Source organism: Leptopilina heterotoma, unplaced genomic scaffold (genome assembly GCF_015476425.1).
Source record: "Leptopilina heterotoma isolate Lh14 unplaced genomic scaffold, ASM1547642v1 Lhet_43, whole genome shotgun sequence".
In the NCBI taxonomy this organism is placed as follows: Eukaryota; Metazoa; Arthropoda; class Insecta; order Hymenoptera; family Figitidae; genus Leptopilina; species Leptopilina heterotoma.
The window spans coordinates 640,669-654,396 of record NW_025111081.1 but is presented as its reverse complement, the minus strand read 5'-3'; the positions used below and the strand labels follow the sequence as shown (position 1 = coordinate 654,396).

Sequence of the window (13,728 nt, the reverse complement as noted above, 5' to 3'; positions counted from 1 at the left end):
AAGTTAATTAAATTAAGTAAAATATTGAAAAAGTAAACTTCATTGTCAAAGTATATATAAAATTCTATACTTTTAGAATTTAAAAAAGATATAAGTGCACATGTGTTTTCAAATACGATATAAATGGTAATCGTTGACAATTCTTTTTATGTATTTTGTAAAATATCTCTCAATATACATAGCTATTTATTTTACTAATAATAAGAAGAAGTAATAAGAAAAACATTTTTATTTCATAATTTTCATTTTTTGCTTTTTCGTAATATAATTTCTTATTTTTTATCTATGCAAAAATTTTTAATAAAATTTATGTATTTTTTATGTTTATACGTTACATATAACGTGATATGATAATGGTTTAAATAGAGCAATACGGGGAATTTTTTTTCTATTACAACCAGGTGCATTGAAAGCTACACAACCGAAATTGGTAAGAGAAATTTATAATTTTACTATTTCAAAACATCAATAATTTTTTAATAATCTTATCAAAATATTAAGCAATAATATTTTATAAATTTCTTCAAAATTTACAAAACCGAAAAGTAAATAAAGCTAAGCTAATGAAACTTATTGTTACTCGGGGGTTTTTGGGGTCGCTGATTACGAATTTAAAATCATTTTTTAAAATATTTAATATTTCGGATCCAATATGGAGGACGAATAAATTATAATAAAAAGCAAGGATTTGGATTTTTAATTTCAATTTTGACATAATTCGTAATTCAGCGACCCCAATAAAAACCCTTAAATATAAAAGATGATAAAATTTGAAACGAATTTTATTAAAATATATTTTAAATTGTTTCCAATAATTTTATTAAAATTTTTTGCAAAAAGTAAATTATTTTTAAAAAAATGTTAATAAAATGTCACAAAAGAATTCAATATTATTTCTTTAAATATTAAAATCTTTTGCAAAGATTAATTATTTTCAATAACATTTCAGGAAAGAATTCAATCTTTTTTCTTAATTCGCTTTAAAAATTTCCAAAAGATTTAAATTATTTTCTAAAACTATATTAAATCTTTCGAAACAATTAAATTATTTTCAACAAAATTTTTATAAAGAATTCAATTATTTTATTTAAAAAAATCCAATTTTTTGTGGAAAAATTTTAATTATTTCAAAAAATACGAAATGTTTGAAGTTTCCAAAAATAAATATCTAGATTTTAACCCAATTAATAATATTCTAGAATATTTTACATTTATTATCCGTTTAGAAATTTAGTCTCTACGTTTGTCTAAATTTTAAAAAAATCTAATTTTTTTTGGGAAAAATCCAAATATTTCAAAAAAATACGAAATATATTGAAATTTCCTGAAATGTATTTAGAGATTTTAACCTAATTAATAATATTCGAGAATATTTTACAAATCCGTTTAGAAGTTTAGGCTCTACGTTTGTATAATTTTCGAAAAGTCGATATTTTTTTAGTTTTAGTATCCAAAATATTGAATAAACTTATCAGAATTATTTCTTTTATTATTCTTTATAGAAAAAAAAATGTGAGCAAAATTGGTTAATATTTACTCGAGTTATTCGATTTTATCGATAAACAGTCGATACTTTGAAATTACTAAAACCACTAATCAAAGGTTTTTTTTGAGTCGTTGATTTCGAGTCCAATGTCAGTTTTTAAAATTTCAAAATTGCGCATCCAAAATGTCGGACAAGTTTTTAAAAGTCAATCAAATTCGTCTCAAATTCGTTACTCGGGGTTCATTATGGTGGACGAGTTTTTTAAAAATCCATCGAATTCGCACCTATTGAATCCACCTCTTTGAATTTTCGAAATCTGACATCGGATTCGTAATCAGCGACCTCGAAAACACTCGAGTAACAAATTTGAGATGAATTTGATAAATTTATAAAAAATCTGTCCGCCATATTGGATCCGCCATTTTGAAATTCGAAAAACTGACATTGTTCACTAAATCTAGTGTAGAATTGTCATTTTTAATTCAATCGAGGTCCACAAGGGCTCAAAATTTTTGTGATGAAATAGACTATAAATAAAAAAATTAAAACCTAAACATTTTTTACTGTTTAATGCAGAAAAAATAGTTTAAGTTACTTAAGTGTCTAAAAATCATTAAAATTTTCATGAAATTTGATTTTTAATCGACAGTAACACACTTAATTTTCATTGAATTTTATTCTATGACCTATAAATTTGAAACGTAACTATATTTAAAAAAATTCGAAATTTAAAAAATACACATTTTTTTACTTTTTTACAATTTAATGTCATATTATCGCTGTAGCTAAATTTTTCAGATTAATACAACCAATTCGCCCAATAAAATTTAAAAAGTAAACAAGAAATTCGAATATTATATAAAATATAAATATAATTAGGGTCAATTGGGGTAAATGTAAACGGAATATCTATTTTTCACGAAAAACATTAGTTTTTTTTGTTAAAAGGTAAAACGGGCGGATTTCTTTTGCATGAACTTGTTATCTGGCTACTCGGGGGTTTTTGAGGTCGCTGAATACGAATTTGAAGTCAAATTTTAAATTTTCAAAATGGCGGATGAACCTAAAAATATTTTTAAAAATTGATCTTTTCAAAAAAAAATTCTTTTTTATCAAATTTTTTTTTTTAAAGAGGACCTGATTTTCTTTTCTATGTAATTTTACATTGACAAATTAATGAAATTGTGAAATAGAAGCAAATTTATTCAATTATTTTCTTTTAAAATGTAGTTCAAGTTCTGTTTACATTTACCCCGAGTTTTCGAATTCTCGGGGTAAATGTAAACACTTAATTATTTATTAACTGAATTGACGAAAATCAAAAATCAAAGTCAATTTTTGTTAGGGCATTAATAAGGAAGAATTACATATTTTTGTTTGATTTTTAAATTTATTTTTATGCAAATGCGAGACAAAATACTGAAACAGTAAAATTTTGATTTTCAATCTTTTTTGCATTAAAAAATAACTTACACTATGGCATTGCCAATTGTCAAAATAAAATATTGACAATACTCAGAACATCTTGTAGGTGAGCTGAGGTAAAAATATTGACGTCGTACTTATTTTTAAATTTGTAAATTTAGCTGAAACATCTACTGTTTACATTTACCCCAAATGACCCTAAAAGTTTTAAAAGTAAACAATTAATTTGAATATTATAAAATATAAATGAATATATACAAGTTTACAAAATTTATTATAAATTTCTTCTGTTCGAAAGATTATGTGAATAATTTATTGTTCGTTTTTATATCTTTTGTTCGTATTTAATAGCTTATAAAAAAATACATGCTAAAAATTGATAAACATATTTTTTTGCACACGTGTTTTTTGTAATATAATCTATTATGACAATCGTTTTCTAGTAACGAAAAGTTAAAAATTTTATTAGTCAACGACTTTCAAATAATCTGAAGGTTAAGATAATTTTTTCGAGGCGCATGAAAAGTATCCAATTTTTATTTTCCGAATCTTTATTTTATCGAAATTCTTTTTATCTAATAAGAATTAATTATAATTTCTTTTAATCGAAAGAATAATTGGCAAAATCATTATTTTTTAAATGAATAATTAACAGAATGTTTAATACTACAAAAGAAATTTTTTTATAATATTCAAATAACCGAATTATCATTTCTAAAAATGATTATTTTTTATATTTCTTATTTACACTAATATTTTCATTTTCGAAATTTCAATTTTGATAAATATTATTTTATAGATTTGTTAATAATTATAATAATTATGTTCCCAAATTATTATTCAATATAATTTTAATATTACCGAATTACCAATTTTTAAAAAATCTATTGTTCCTAACAATATTTTTTCATAATGTGTAAATGTTCTAAATTCTAAAGTCTCTAAATTTTATTTTATCGAAATATCATTTGTTATAAAAACTTTTTTCTTATAAATGTTTTTCAAAATAATTTTAACTTTTTCGAATTAACATTACTCATAATTTTCTTTACTCCTAATCATTCTTCTTTATAATTACTACATTTTTTAACTCGTATTTCTTCTAACTATAACTTTACCGAATTGTCACTTCTCATAATTATTATTATTATATCGAAATATTATTTTTCAAAATTTTTGTAATATCTAATAATTTTTTATACAAATTTTTTTATTGTATAATAACCAGTTTTAATAATTTTATTTTATTCGAATAATTATTTCGTATAATTTTTTTCTTACCAAAATTATATTTTAAATTATTATTTTCAATCGATTTTTTATTTTTCCTAATATTCATTTTTCCAAATAATTCTTTTTCATAATTTTTATATTTCCTAATTCGTATTTTACATAACATACATTTTTTCTAAGATTTAAATTCTCTAATTTATCATTTTCCTAACCTATAAATGTCATAATAAGAATTGCACCGAATAGTTATTTCACCTACAGAATATACGGTTTCGACGTTTCCCATCTCTGAAGAATATGGCGCTAAATTTGAAAAAAGTTTATTATTTTATTATATAACATATATTAATTATTACAAATATTGTTTAAAACATTTTCCCTAATGATATTTAGCGTAGTTAATTGGTTTAAACAATATTTGTAATAATTAATAATTTTTTAATTTTTTAATTTTAAATTTAAATTTTTAAATTCTGTTAATTAGTCATTCAAAAAAATAATGTTTTTGATAATTATTCTTTCGATTAAAAGAAATTATAATTAATTCTTATTAGATAAAAAGAATTTCGATAAATAAATAAAGATTCGAAAAATAAAAATTGGAGACTTTTCATGCGCCTCATTTTTTCACGAAAGAATCATGCAATGTTGTAAAATATATCAACGTATAATATTAGGCATATATCCGAAAATATGGAATTTTTTTCAAATTTTTTTAATTGTAGGTCTTTTTGGAGGACAACTTTACAAAAAGAAATTTACAAAAATCTTTTAAAAAAAATCGCTCAGATGACACTGATGTGTCATCAAAATTTATTTTCACTTTGAAATATTATTTGATGACTAATTTAAAAATATTGCAAAATTATAATTATATACAGTATTATTGACAATATTGTACAATTACAATTTACTTTATTCAGATGATTTTCCTTTTGCTTCGTCATATTACATTAATTATTTAATTTTAAAGTAGAAGTTAAGAATTTAAAAAATTTTTTATTTTATTCCTAACAGTGAATTCATAATAGATTTTATATTTTACATTTCAACTTACACCACTTAAAATTTTGTTAATCATGAACATTGTGAACTTCAACAACATTAAGCATTATAAAATTTTATGACATGATTAAAACTAATAAATCCTTTTGTCAAACTGATGAAATTTTACGAATTATTTTAAGGTATAACCACGTTCGTTCTGTCAAGAATTATTTTTAACGATAATACTAACAATCGTTAACAAAATGATAAGTTACGGATCGCTGTGTACTTGGATTGCAATTTTAACTATTCTGTCAATATGCATTAATAATGAAGTTAATGCCTCTGGCAGATATTCAAGTATGTTTGAATGAATATAGAAATATATTATGCGATATAAAATACAATAAGTATTGTACTACTTGTAGAATATTTTTCAGAAGATGCTTACGGAAGTAAAGGTATATTTATTTGTAATAAGTCATATTTAACAATAAGTATTAAAAGTTTTTTTTATACACTACTTTCATTCATGAAGAAAAAAAGTTAATCTGTTAATTCTTTTATTTTCTCTCTAAATTTGAATTAGTAAAAATCTTTACTAATTTGAATTAGTGACTGACTTTTTGCTTTTGAATTAGTAAATTTTACAAGTAAATAGTAATTTTTGCTAATTTATTAGTAAAATTTACTAATTCAAAAGCAAAAAGTCAGTCACTAATTCCAATTAGTAAATATTTTTACTAATTCAAATTTAGAGAGTTCTATGACACTATAACTATTTTGCAGATTCTTCTGATTCTCGTGCTTCATCTTCAAGAGAAAGTGGTACGTATTTAACCCATGTTCAACCCTAATGAAAACTAAAATTAACTGATTAAACGAACTTACCTTAAGTGAAGTTCAATCGTAATTATATTTTGTAATATTGAATGTTGCAGGATCACGTTATGGAAATGATCAACCACGTAAGTTTGTCCAAACAATTTTAATTGAATTCCTCGGATGAATTCAAATATATTTAAATATTTCCATAAAATTTCAAATATTGTGTGTCCTAAAATTTTAAAAAATTCTTCGAAACAATTCAATTATTTTTATAAATAGTAAAATTCTTCGCAAGAATTCAATTATTTTCAATACAATTTTAATAAAATTCTTCTTCATAAAATTCAATTGCTTTTAAAATTTTCAATTAAAATTATCAAAAAAAAACTCCATTAGTTTAAAAAAAATTCAAAGAAATTCTTCAAAAGAATTTAATTAGGATTTTTTTTTAATTTTAATAAAATTTTTTGTGAAAATTCAATTATTTTCCTAAATAATATTATTATCAAATTTTTTGAAAAAAATTCTTTGCAAAAATTCGATGATTTTCAATATATTAGTTTTAAAATTAAAAATGTTTGAAAAGGAAAATTATAAAAAAGTTAAGAAACAAAAAAGAAGAAAAATATTTGCAAAATTTCTATTTTTAATCTTATTTTTGGATCAGGATTTTCCACATTCAAAAATTTCAAATTCAAACCTTTTTTAAATTAAACAACTTATAAAAGTATTTGATATAAAACATGAAGATATCGAAGTGATCGTTTTCTTCATGATTCGTTTTCTTCATGTTTTCAAATAATTAAAGATGACCGAGAGATAAAATCATTATTTTATATTATAAAAATATTGTTACTGTAACTTCATCAACATTATTTTCATCATTTTAATTCAATTATTATTTTCTAAAATTTTCAATTATTTCTTATGAAAATAATAATTGAATTCCATAAAAAAATTTTATTTAATTATGAAAATAATTAATTGTTTACATACAATTTTATTAAAATTTTCTTTAAATAATTGAATTCGTTTTGAGAAATTTTATTAAAATCTTAGATATTGAAAATTATTGAAATTAGAAAAATTTTTGAAAATAATTGAAATTAGGACAAGAATTTTTTTGACATTTATGAAAATAATTGAACTTTGGAGAAGAATTATGTTATTTATAAAGATAATTGGTATTTTCACGAGAATTTTTTTCAAATTTTGAACATAGTTGAATTTTATAAGAAGAATTTTAACTTTTGAAAATAATTGAATTTCTGTAATTATTTGTAATTTCTCCAAAATTGATTTTTTTTAGTGTTTTCAACAAAAATTTAAACTAGAAAATTTTTAAATTCTATTATTTTTTAAAATTGCTAATTTTATTTTAAAAAAGGTAGTAAGAAGTTAGCCGCGCGCTTTAGCGTGCGAATTGTTGCTAATTGTTTTTTTAAATAATCAATCATATAATAATATTATGGATCAAATATAATACATTCTCATGTGGTAACAATGAAAAAAAATGTATACCAATACAAAAGTTATAACTAACAATTTTTTTCAGTGGACCTTTCACGTAAAAATTATAACACCGGTAGCAGTGGTACGTTATACTTAAGTATTTATATAAATTAACTATAATATTAAACTCATTTTTTTCTTTTGGGAAAAAAACATTACGTCATATTACCGTTTCTTAATATTTTTGTAAGAAAAATCTCAATTTTCAGAAGGAAATAATAACAATAAATAAATATTTATAAAAAATAATTACAAATTTAAATTTAAAATAAAATTGGAAATTTTTGAATTTTTCGAAAAAAAGGAAAACATTTTACTTACTTAGGGTAAGTGCGTCAATTGCTGCGGGTGCTTCAGTTTCTGCGGCATTTTAATAATTTAAGTGAATACATTTGTTCAGGGCACAAATAATTTTGAAATTTTTTTTAAAAATTACTTAACGATGTAAGTTTTAAAATAGATATAGGAAGTATATACCAAAACATAATATTTATGTATTTTATTTTAATTAAAAGTTGACGTGTTCAAGGTTTTATTTATTTTCATTGCTAACTTTGCTGGCGGTGCAAAAATACCTACATAAAAAAGGCTTTATTATTGTTTTTAGACTTAAAGTGGTTATTATTATGATGATTTTAGATAAAGAAAACCTTGTTTTAAAAGAAAAATTAAACTTTACTTTATTTTTGTCTGTTATTATATTTTATTTTTAAGAGCAGTAATTAACACAGAATTTGGGCTTGATTTAATTTCTGCGCCCTCAGAAAATCAACTAAGACTGGTTACAATAGACTATCTATTTTGAAAAAGAGCAAGAAAAAATTATGAAAATGAAAGAAAAAATGAAGATTATGGAGGAAAAACTAAAGAAAATTTAATAAATACATAAATTAATTAAGGAAGAATTCTGTTATTAAGTTTTAACTAAATGTTTCAAAAATGTGATAATTCAGAAATTATTTGTTACTTTTGTTAATATATGATATATATTTATTTTTAATAAATTTATATTCTATTCAATTAAACATTGATTAAAATCATTGTCCCATTTTGATTTCATAGTAGTTTGCGGTATTATACACATAAACACGAAATTATGCGCAGAAACTGACCCACAGGAATTGAATTCGCGCAGCAACTGATGCGCAGCAACTGACTCAAACGCGCAGAATTAAACGCATTGAATATTATTTTTAATTCATTAAATTTATTAAAATAAATTATATTTTAGAGATGTTATTTATTGTAAACATATCTTAATAACACAAACTACAAATTTAATAAGACATAAGTTCAATTTGATCAATATAAAAATTATATTTTATAGTTAAAAGACGTCTTGACCAAAATACCGCAGGAATTAGTACACTTACCCTATTACGAATTTCAATTATTTTTCTTTTAACAATTTTTCTAGCTGGAGGTTCCAAATATCCTGGTTATTGTAAGTTTAATAAAAGTTTTTATAAATAGATAACATTGTTAGTATCACGATAACATTAAAAAGTATAAAAATAGATTTGAAAGGCATAAAATTAATTATGTACCTAGTATTAACAAACATTCACAATTTTTACCAAATTCTACATTTTTGGTAATTGACAAATTATAAGAGAAATCTATAATATTATACAACTAAAATTAATGATAAAGAGGAAACTAATATAAAAATTGTAATTAATTTTATTAAAAAATGTTCCAGTTGGAAGTTCCAATTATCCTCCTGGTTCATGTAAGTTTAATAAATTTTTTTATAAATCGATGATTTCGCATAATTTTCGATGCGAAATTTTTATATATATATTTTTTCAAAAGAAATAAAACTAATATTAAAATTGTAATTATTTTTCCAGCTGGAAATTTAAAATATCAGAGTTCTCGTAAGTCATTTTTATAAATTGATGACTCGGGCTATATATTAATATCAATATTAAAATTTTCATTATAATAATATTGTTGTCAAATAATTAGTTATTACTTTTTATACTCTTTTGGAGTAAAAAGAAACAATAAAAATGTTCTTATTGTTAAACAAATTCTGAAATTTACAAGTGGGAAAATTTGATAAATTAATATTATAACTTTTTCATGTGCCAACAAATGAAATAATTTTATAGATAATTTTAGTTACAATTTTTCTCTGAGCTGCTTTTTTAATCAATTTTTATAATCCAAAAGGAATTTTTAAAATATCATGAATTAATATTTTTTTTCATCGATGCAGCTATTTTTTATTTTTTTCTAAAAAAAATAAATAATTTATTGAATAATTAAATGTTTCTTAAAATAGAATTCTCATAAAGAATTTTATCTAAACATCAAAACAAAGAAATTGATTTTATATTACCAACATAAAAATTATTACTAATAATTTTATTACAGAGGATTCACGTCATCAATATAACATGCGTACGTTGTACTAAAGTATTTATTTAATCATTAATTAATTTATTCCTCTTTGTTAAATATATTTCAAGTTATTAAAAACTATAATTTTTTAGTGTGGTTTTCTTGAGATTGCACATTTTTGCGATCTACTAAATAATAGATGCATTAATATTATTTAATTTTATTTTAATCTTAACATTGAAACTAATAATTTTTTTTAAATGTTATAGCTGGAAGTTCCAAATACAGCTCAGGCGGTATGTTCCAAACACGCTTGTTGTAGTTTAACCTTAAAATTGAGATTAATTATTTTTTTTAATGTTGTAGCTGGAAGTTCCAAATATAGCTCAGGAGGTATGTTCCAAACACGCTTGTTGTACTTTAATCTTAAAATTGAGATTAATTATTTTTTATTGTTGTAGCTGGAAGTTCCAAATATAGCTCAGGAGGTATGTTCCAAACACGCTTGTTGTACTTTAATCTTAAAATTGAGATTAATTATTTTTTTTAATGTTGTAGCTGGAAGTTCCAAATATAGCTCAGGAGGTATGTTCCAAACACGCTTGTTGTACTTTAATCTTAAAAGCCTTCTTGGATCCTCCATTTGAATTTTTATTTCAGACCACATATTTTAAATATTCGAGAAAAATAATTTTAAAAAAAGATTTACTATAATAATAATAATAATAATAATAATAATAATAATAATAATAATAATAATAATAATAATAATAATAATAATAATAATAATAATAATAATAATAAGAATAATAATAAAAAATAATAATAATAATAATATTTAATTTGAATTGATCGATTAATTATACAACTATAAAGGATACTAATATTAAAATTGTAATTATTTTTCTTTTAACAAATGTTCTAGCTGGAAGTTCAAGATATCCTAGTTCTTGTAAGTTTAAAAAAGCTTTTGTAAATTACAAATATGGCATCAGATTTGAAAAATTCAAAATGTCGGATCCAACATGGCCGATAATTAACTAAAAAATCGATCGAAATATTATTTAAAATGTATTATTTGGGGGTTTTTGAGGTGTCTGATTACGAATATGGTGTCAAAATCATTATATAAAACCTCTATACTCACGAACAAAATATATGAAATTACTACTTTAGATTTTTGTATATTTATTTAACATATCAAGTCAGACATTTTTAATTTTGTAAATCTGATGTTATTTTTGTTATGAGAGACCCCGAAAACCCTCAAGTGTCAATAATTCAAGTGATTTTGATTGATTTTTGAAAAATAGTCGGCCATGTTGGATCCGACATTTTGAGTTTTTAAAATCTGATGTCAGCTTCATGATTTGCGACCTTTAGACTCATTAGCAGTGTAAAGGTTAAATGTGTGACTATAGCCTTGATGCCAGCCATAGCCCTGTCGTTTTTACCAAGATTGGGATATATGAAGCCATATATAATATCAATACCTATGATTCTATCTATGAAAATTAAATTTAACAATATTTTTATCGTATTCCATTTTATAGATACCGGATTTAATGGCGGTTCTTGTAAGTTTAATTAAAGTATTTATTCAAATAATAAATCTTCATGTAAATTAACGGGAAGGTGTTATATATTTTAAATATTTAGGTTATGTATATCTATACAGATACTAGCATGGCATTTATTTAATATTTTTTGTAATCTATTATACATATGTATATATTATAACCACATATAATTTTTCCAGTAATTATAATACCTTCTTATATGTCATAGGTATAAAAAAATTTGTATACCAATTTTAAAAATATAACTAAAATTTGTTTTCAGTTGAGCGTATAGATCCCAGCAGAAGTAGTACGTAATGTTATAAATATTAAATATAACTATTCCTCTTTGTAAAATTATATTCCATGTTTTCTCCAAATTAAATCGTTAAGTCAAGCATTTAAATATTTTACAATTTTTTATTACAATTCTCACAAGATTGTAAATTTTTTTCGAATTAACAAATTATAAGATAATTATAATATTTACTAATATTTTACAACTATAATAAATTCTAAAGAGTGATTTCAATTCAATTTCAAATGTGATTTTTTTTCTTTTAACAAATCTTGTAGGTGGTTCATCATCTCGAACCGATAACTCTGGTACGTTATACTTAAGTATTTATTTAGAATTTTTTGTCTATCGACTAATTAATAGAAATAGACTACTATTAATAGAAAATAGTCTTCTGTTTTTCCAACTTTAATTGAAACTAAAATGTACTCTAATCTAAAAATTGAAATTAATAATTTTTTTTAATGTTGTAGGTGGAAGTTCTAAATACAACTCAAAAGGTATGTCAAAGCACTTCTTTTTTTATTTTATTACGCGTAATTAAAATGAATTAACTGGTTAAAATTAATTTTAGGTTCTGATGAGTCTTCCAAAAAATATCGCCCATGGGAATAAGTACGTTTTCTAAAATAAAAGTTTTTTCAGTTTCCACTCATTGTTCTTTAAAAATTTTAAATAAATTTTGTCTAAAATTGTTTTTTCGAAAAATATTATAATAACTCTTACATTCCATCTATATAGAATTTTTGTGAATTATAAAAATTGTTATTTTTTTTAAAGTCAATTTGCATTTCACTCTTTTATATATATATTATTGTTTTTATGTATATACTGAAAATACGAAAATATTTTTTATTATCAATATAATTTATATGAGTTAGTAAAATTTCTTTAAAGCTTTTTTCGATTTTTCAGTATGCTTGTACATCGAGAAATCGTATTGTATTTCTGAAGAAAAATAAAAGCTTCACTTCAAATATTTGTTTTACTTCTTTGATTAAAAATTTTCCCTTTATATATACCTATATTGATAGGATAGAGTGGGATGAAAAAGATGCCTTTTTACATTCTACGCTATAAAATTTTTATAAAATAATTTTCTAATTGTTGAAAAGATTGATAAAACTTATCGGTAAATTAATTTCGTCAAAATAATCAATTATATTCTCCATATCATTTTTTAATTATTTTTAATAATAAATTTTTTTCTTTTCATTTTTTCACAAAATTTCATCTTATAGATTACCTACTATTTCCGTGTACTTAAGGTCAATAATTTTTTAAATTAACAAAGGTAGTCATAATTTAATTAAAAATTCACAAAAAGAATTACAATAATCCATTTTCGTGTTATTTTTAAACACGAATGAAATTTGACTTTGAATCAAAGCATGCCAACGATTTGTCAAAGAAAGTCAAAGCGTGTCTTTTGGTTATACAAACATTCTAACAATATTTGCGTCTTGTTTGGACATTGAACTCATACTTAAAAAGATAACATAATTGAAAACACTAAAAAATAATCGAAGTCCGACTCGGGGCTTCTTTGACCAGAATTTAGCAAGGGTCTAACCAGTGATTTCTTATCTGAATTATCTATCTAGATTTTATGAGTAATCTAGCTAAGTATTTTTAGTCCAAATTTACTCACAAGAATCTGAACGTGTTCTAGACAGATTTTTCCAGACTAGATTATCTAGTGTGATTCTTAGTCAGATTCCATTATTTGGTAGGGACACGTAGGAAAATTTCTACATGGAAATTTCTATTGTGAATATATTACCAACGTCGTGCCAACCTAGACCAAAATAGTTATTGAAATAGTGATTACCTATTTCCAATCTAGTTCCAAGCTAGTCACAACTAGTTTACTCACCTTGACCTTGACTTAGACTAAGACTTTGACTATAACTACTACTCAGACTTTGACTAAGACTTTGATTTATACTTTGACTAAGACTTAGACTTTGACTAAGATTTGATTAAGACTTGATTAAAACTTGACTAAGACTTTGACTAAGAATTAGACTTTGACTAAGACTTAGACTATG

General features: G+C 22.4%; 1 protein-coding gene across 11 annotated transcripts; it reads left to right on the top strand.

Moving 5' to 3' along the window:
• The first annotated feature begins 286 nt into the window (after positions 1-286).
• LOC122506655 (secreted protein C-like) lies at positions 287-12,654 on the top strand. Of its 11 annotated transcripts, none has more exons than XM_043618966.1 (21): positions 287-430; positions 5,332-5,491; positions 5,575-5,592; positions 5,921-5,959; positions 6,073-6,099; positions 7,515-7,553; positions 8,889-8,915; positions 9,174-9,203; positions 9,325-9,351; positions 9,854-9,880; positions 10,090-10,116; positions 10,187-10,213; positions 10,282-10,308; positions 10,379-10,405; positions 10,746-10,772; positions 11,374-11,397; positions 11,663-11,689; positions 11,956-11,985; positions 12,151-12,177; positions 12,252-12,292; positions 12,593-12,654. In XM_043618966.1, the coding sequence occupies exons 2-20, from the start codon at positions 5,395-5,397 to the stop codon at positions 12,290-12,292; spliced, it is 615 nt and encodes a 204-aa protein (XP_043474901.1). In that variant the 5' UTR covers positions 287-430; positions 5,332-5,394; the 3' UTR covers positions 12,593-12,654. The 11 variants fall into 11 exon arrangements, with proteins under 11 accessions (XP_043474901.1, XP_043474899.1, XP_043474900.1 ...); XM_043618964.1 differs by having other exon boundaries at positions 5,572-5,592; XM_043618965.1 differs by having other exon boundaries at positions 5,572-5,592; positions 12,575-12,654.
• The last annotated feature ends 1,074 nt before the right edge of the window (positions 12,655-13,728 follow it).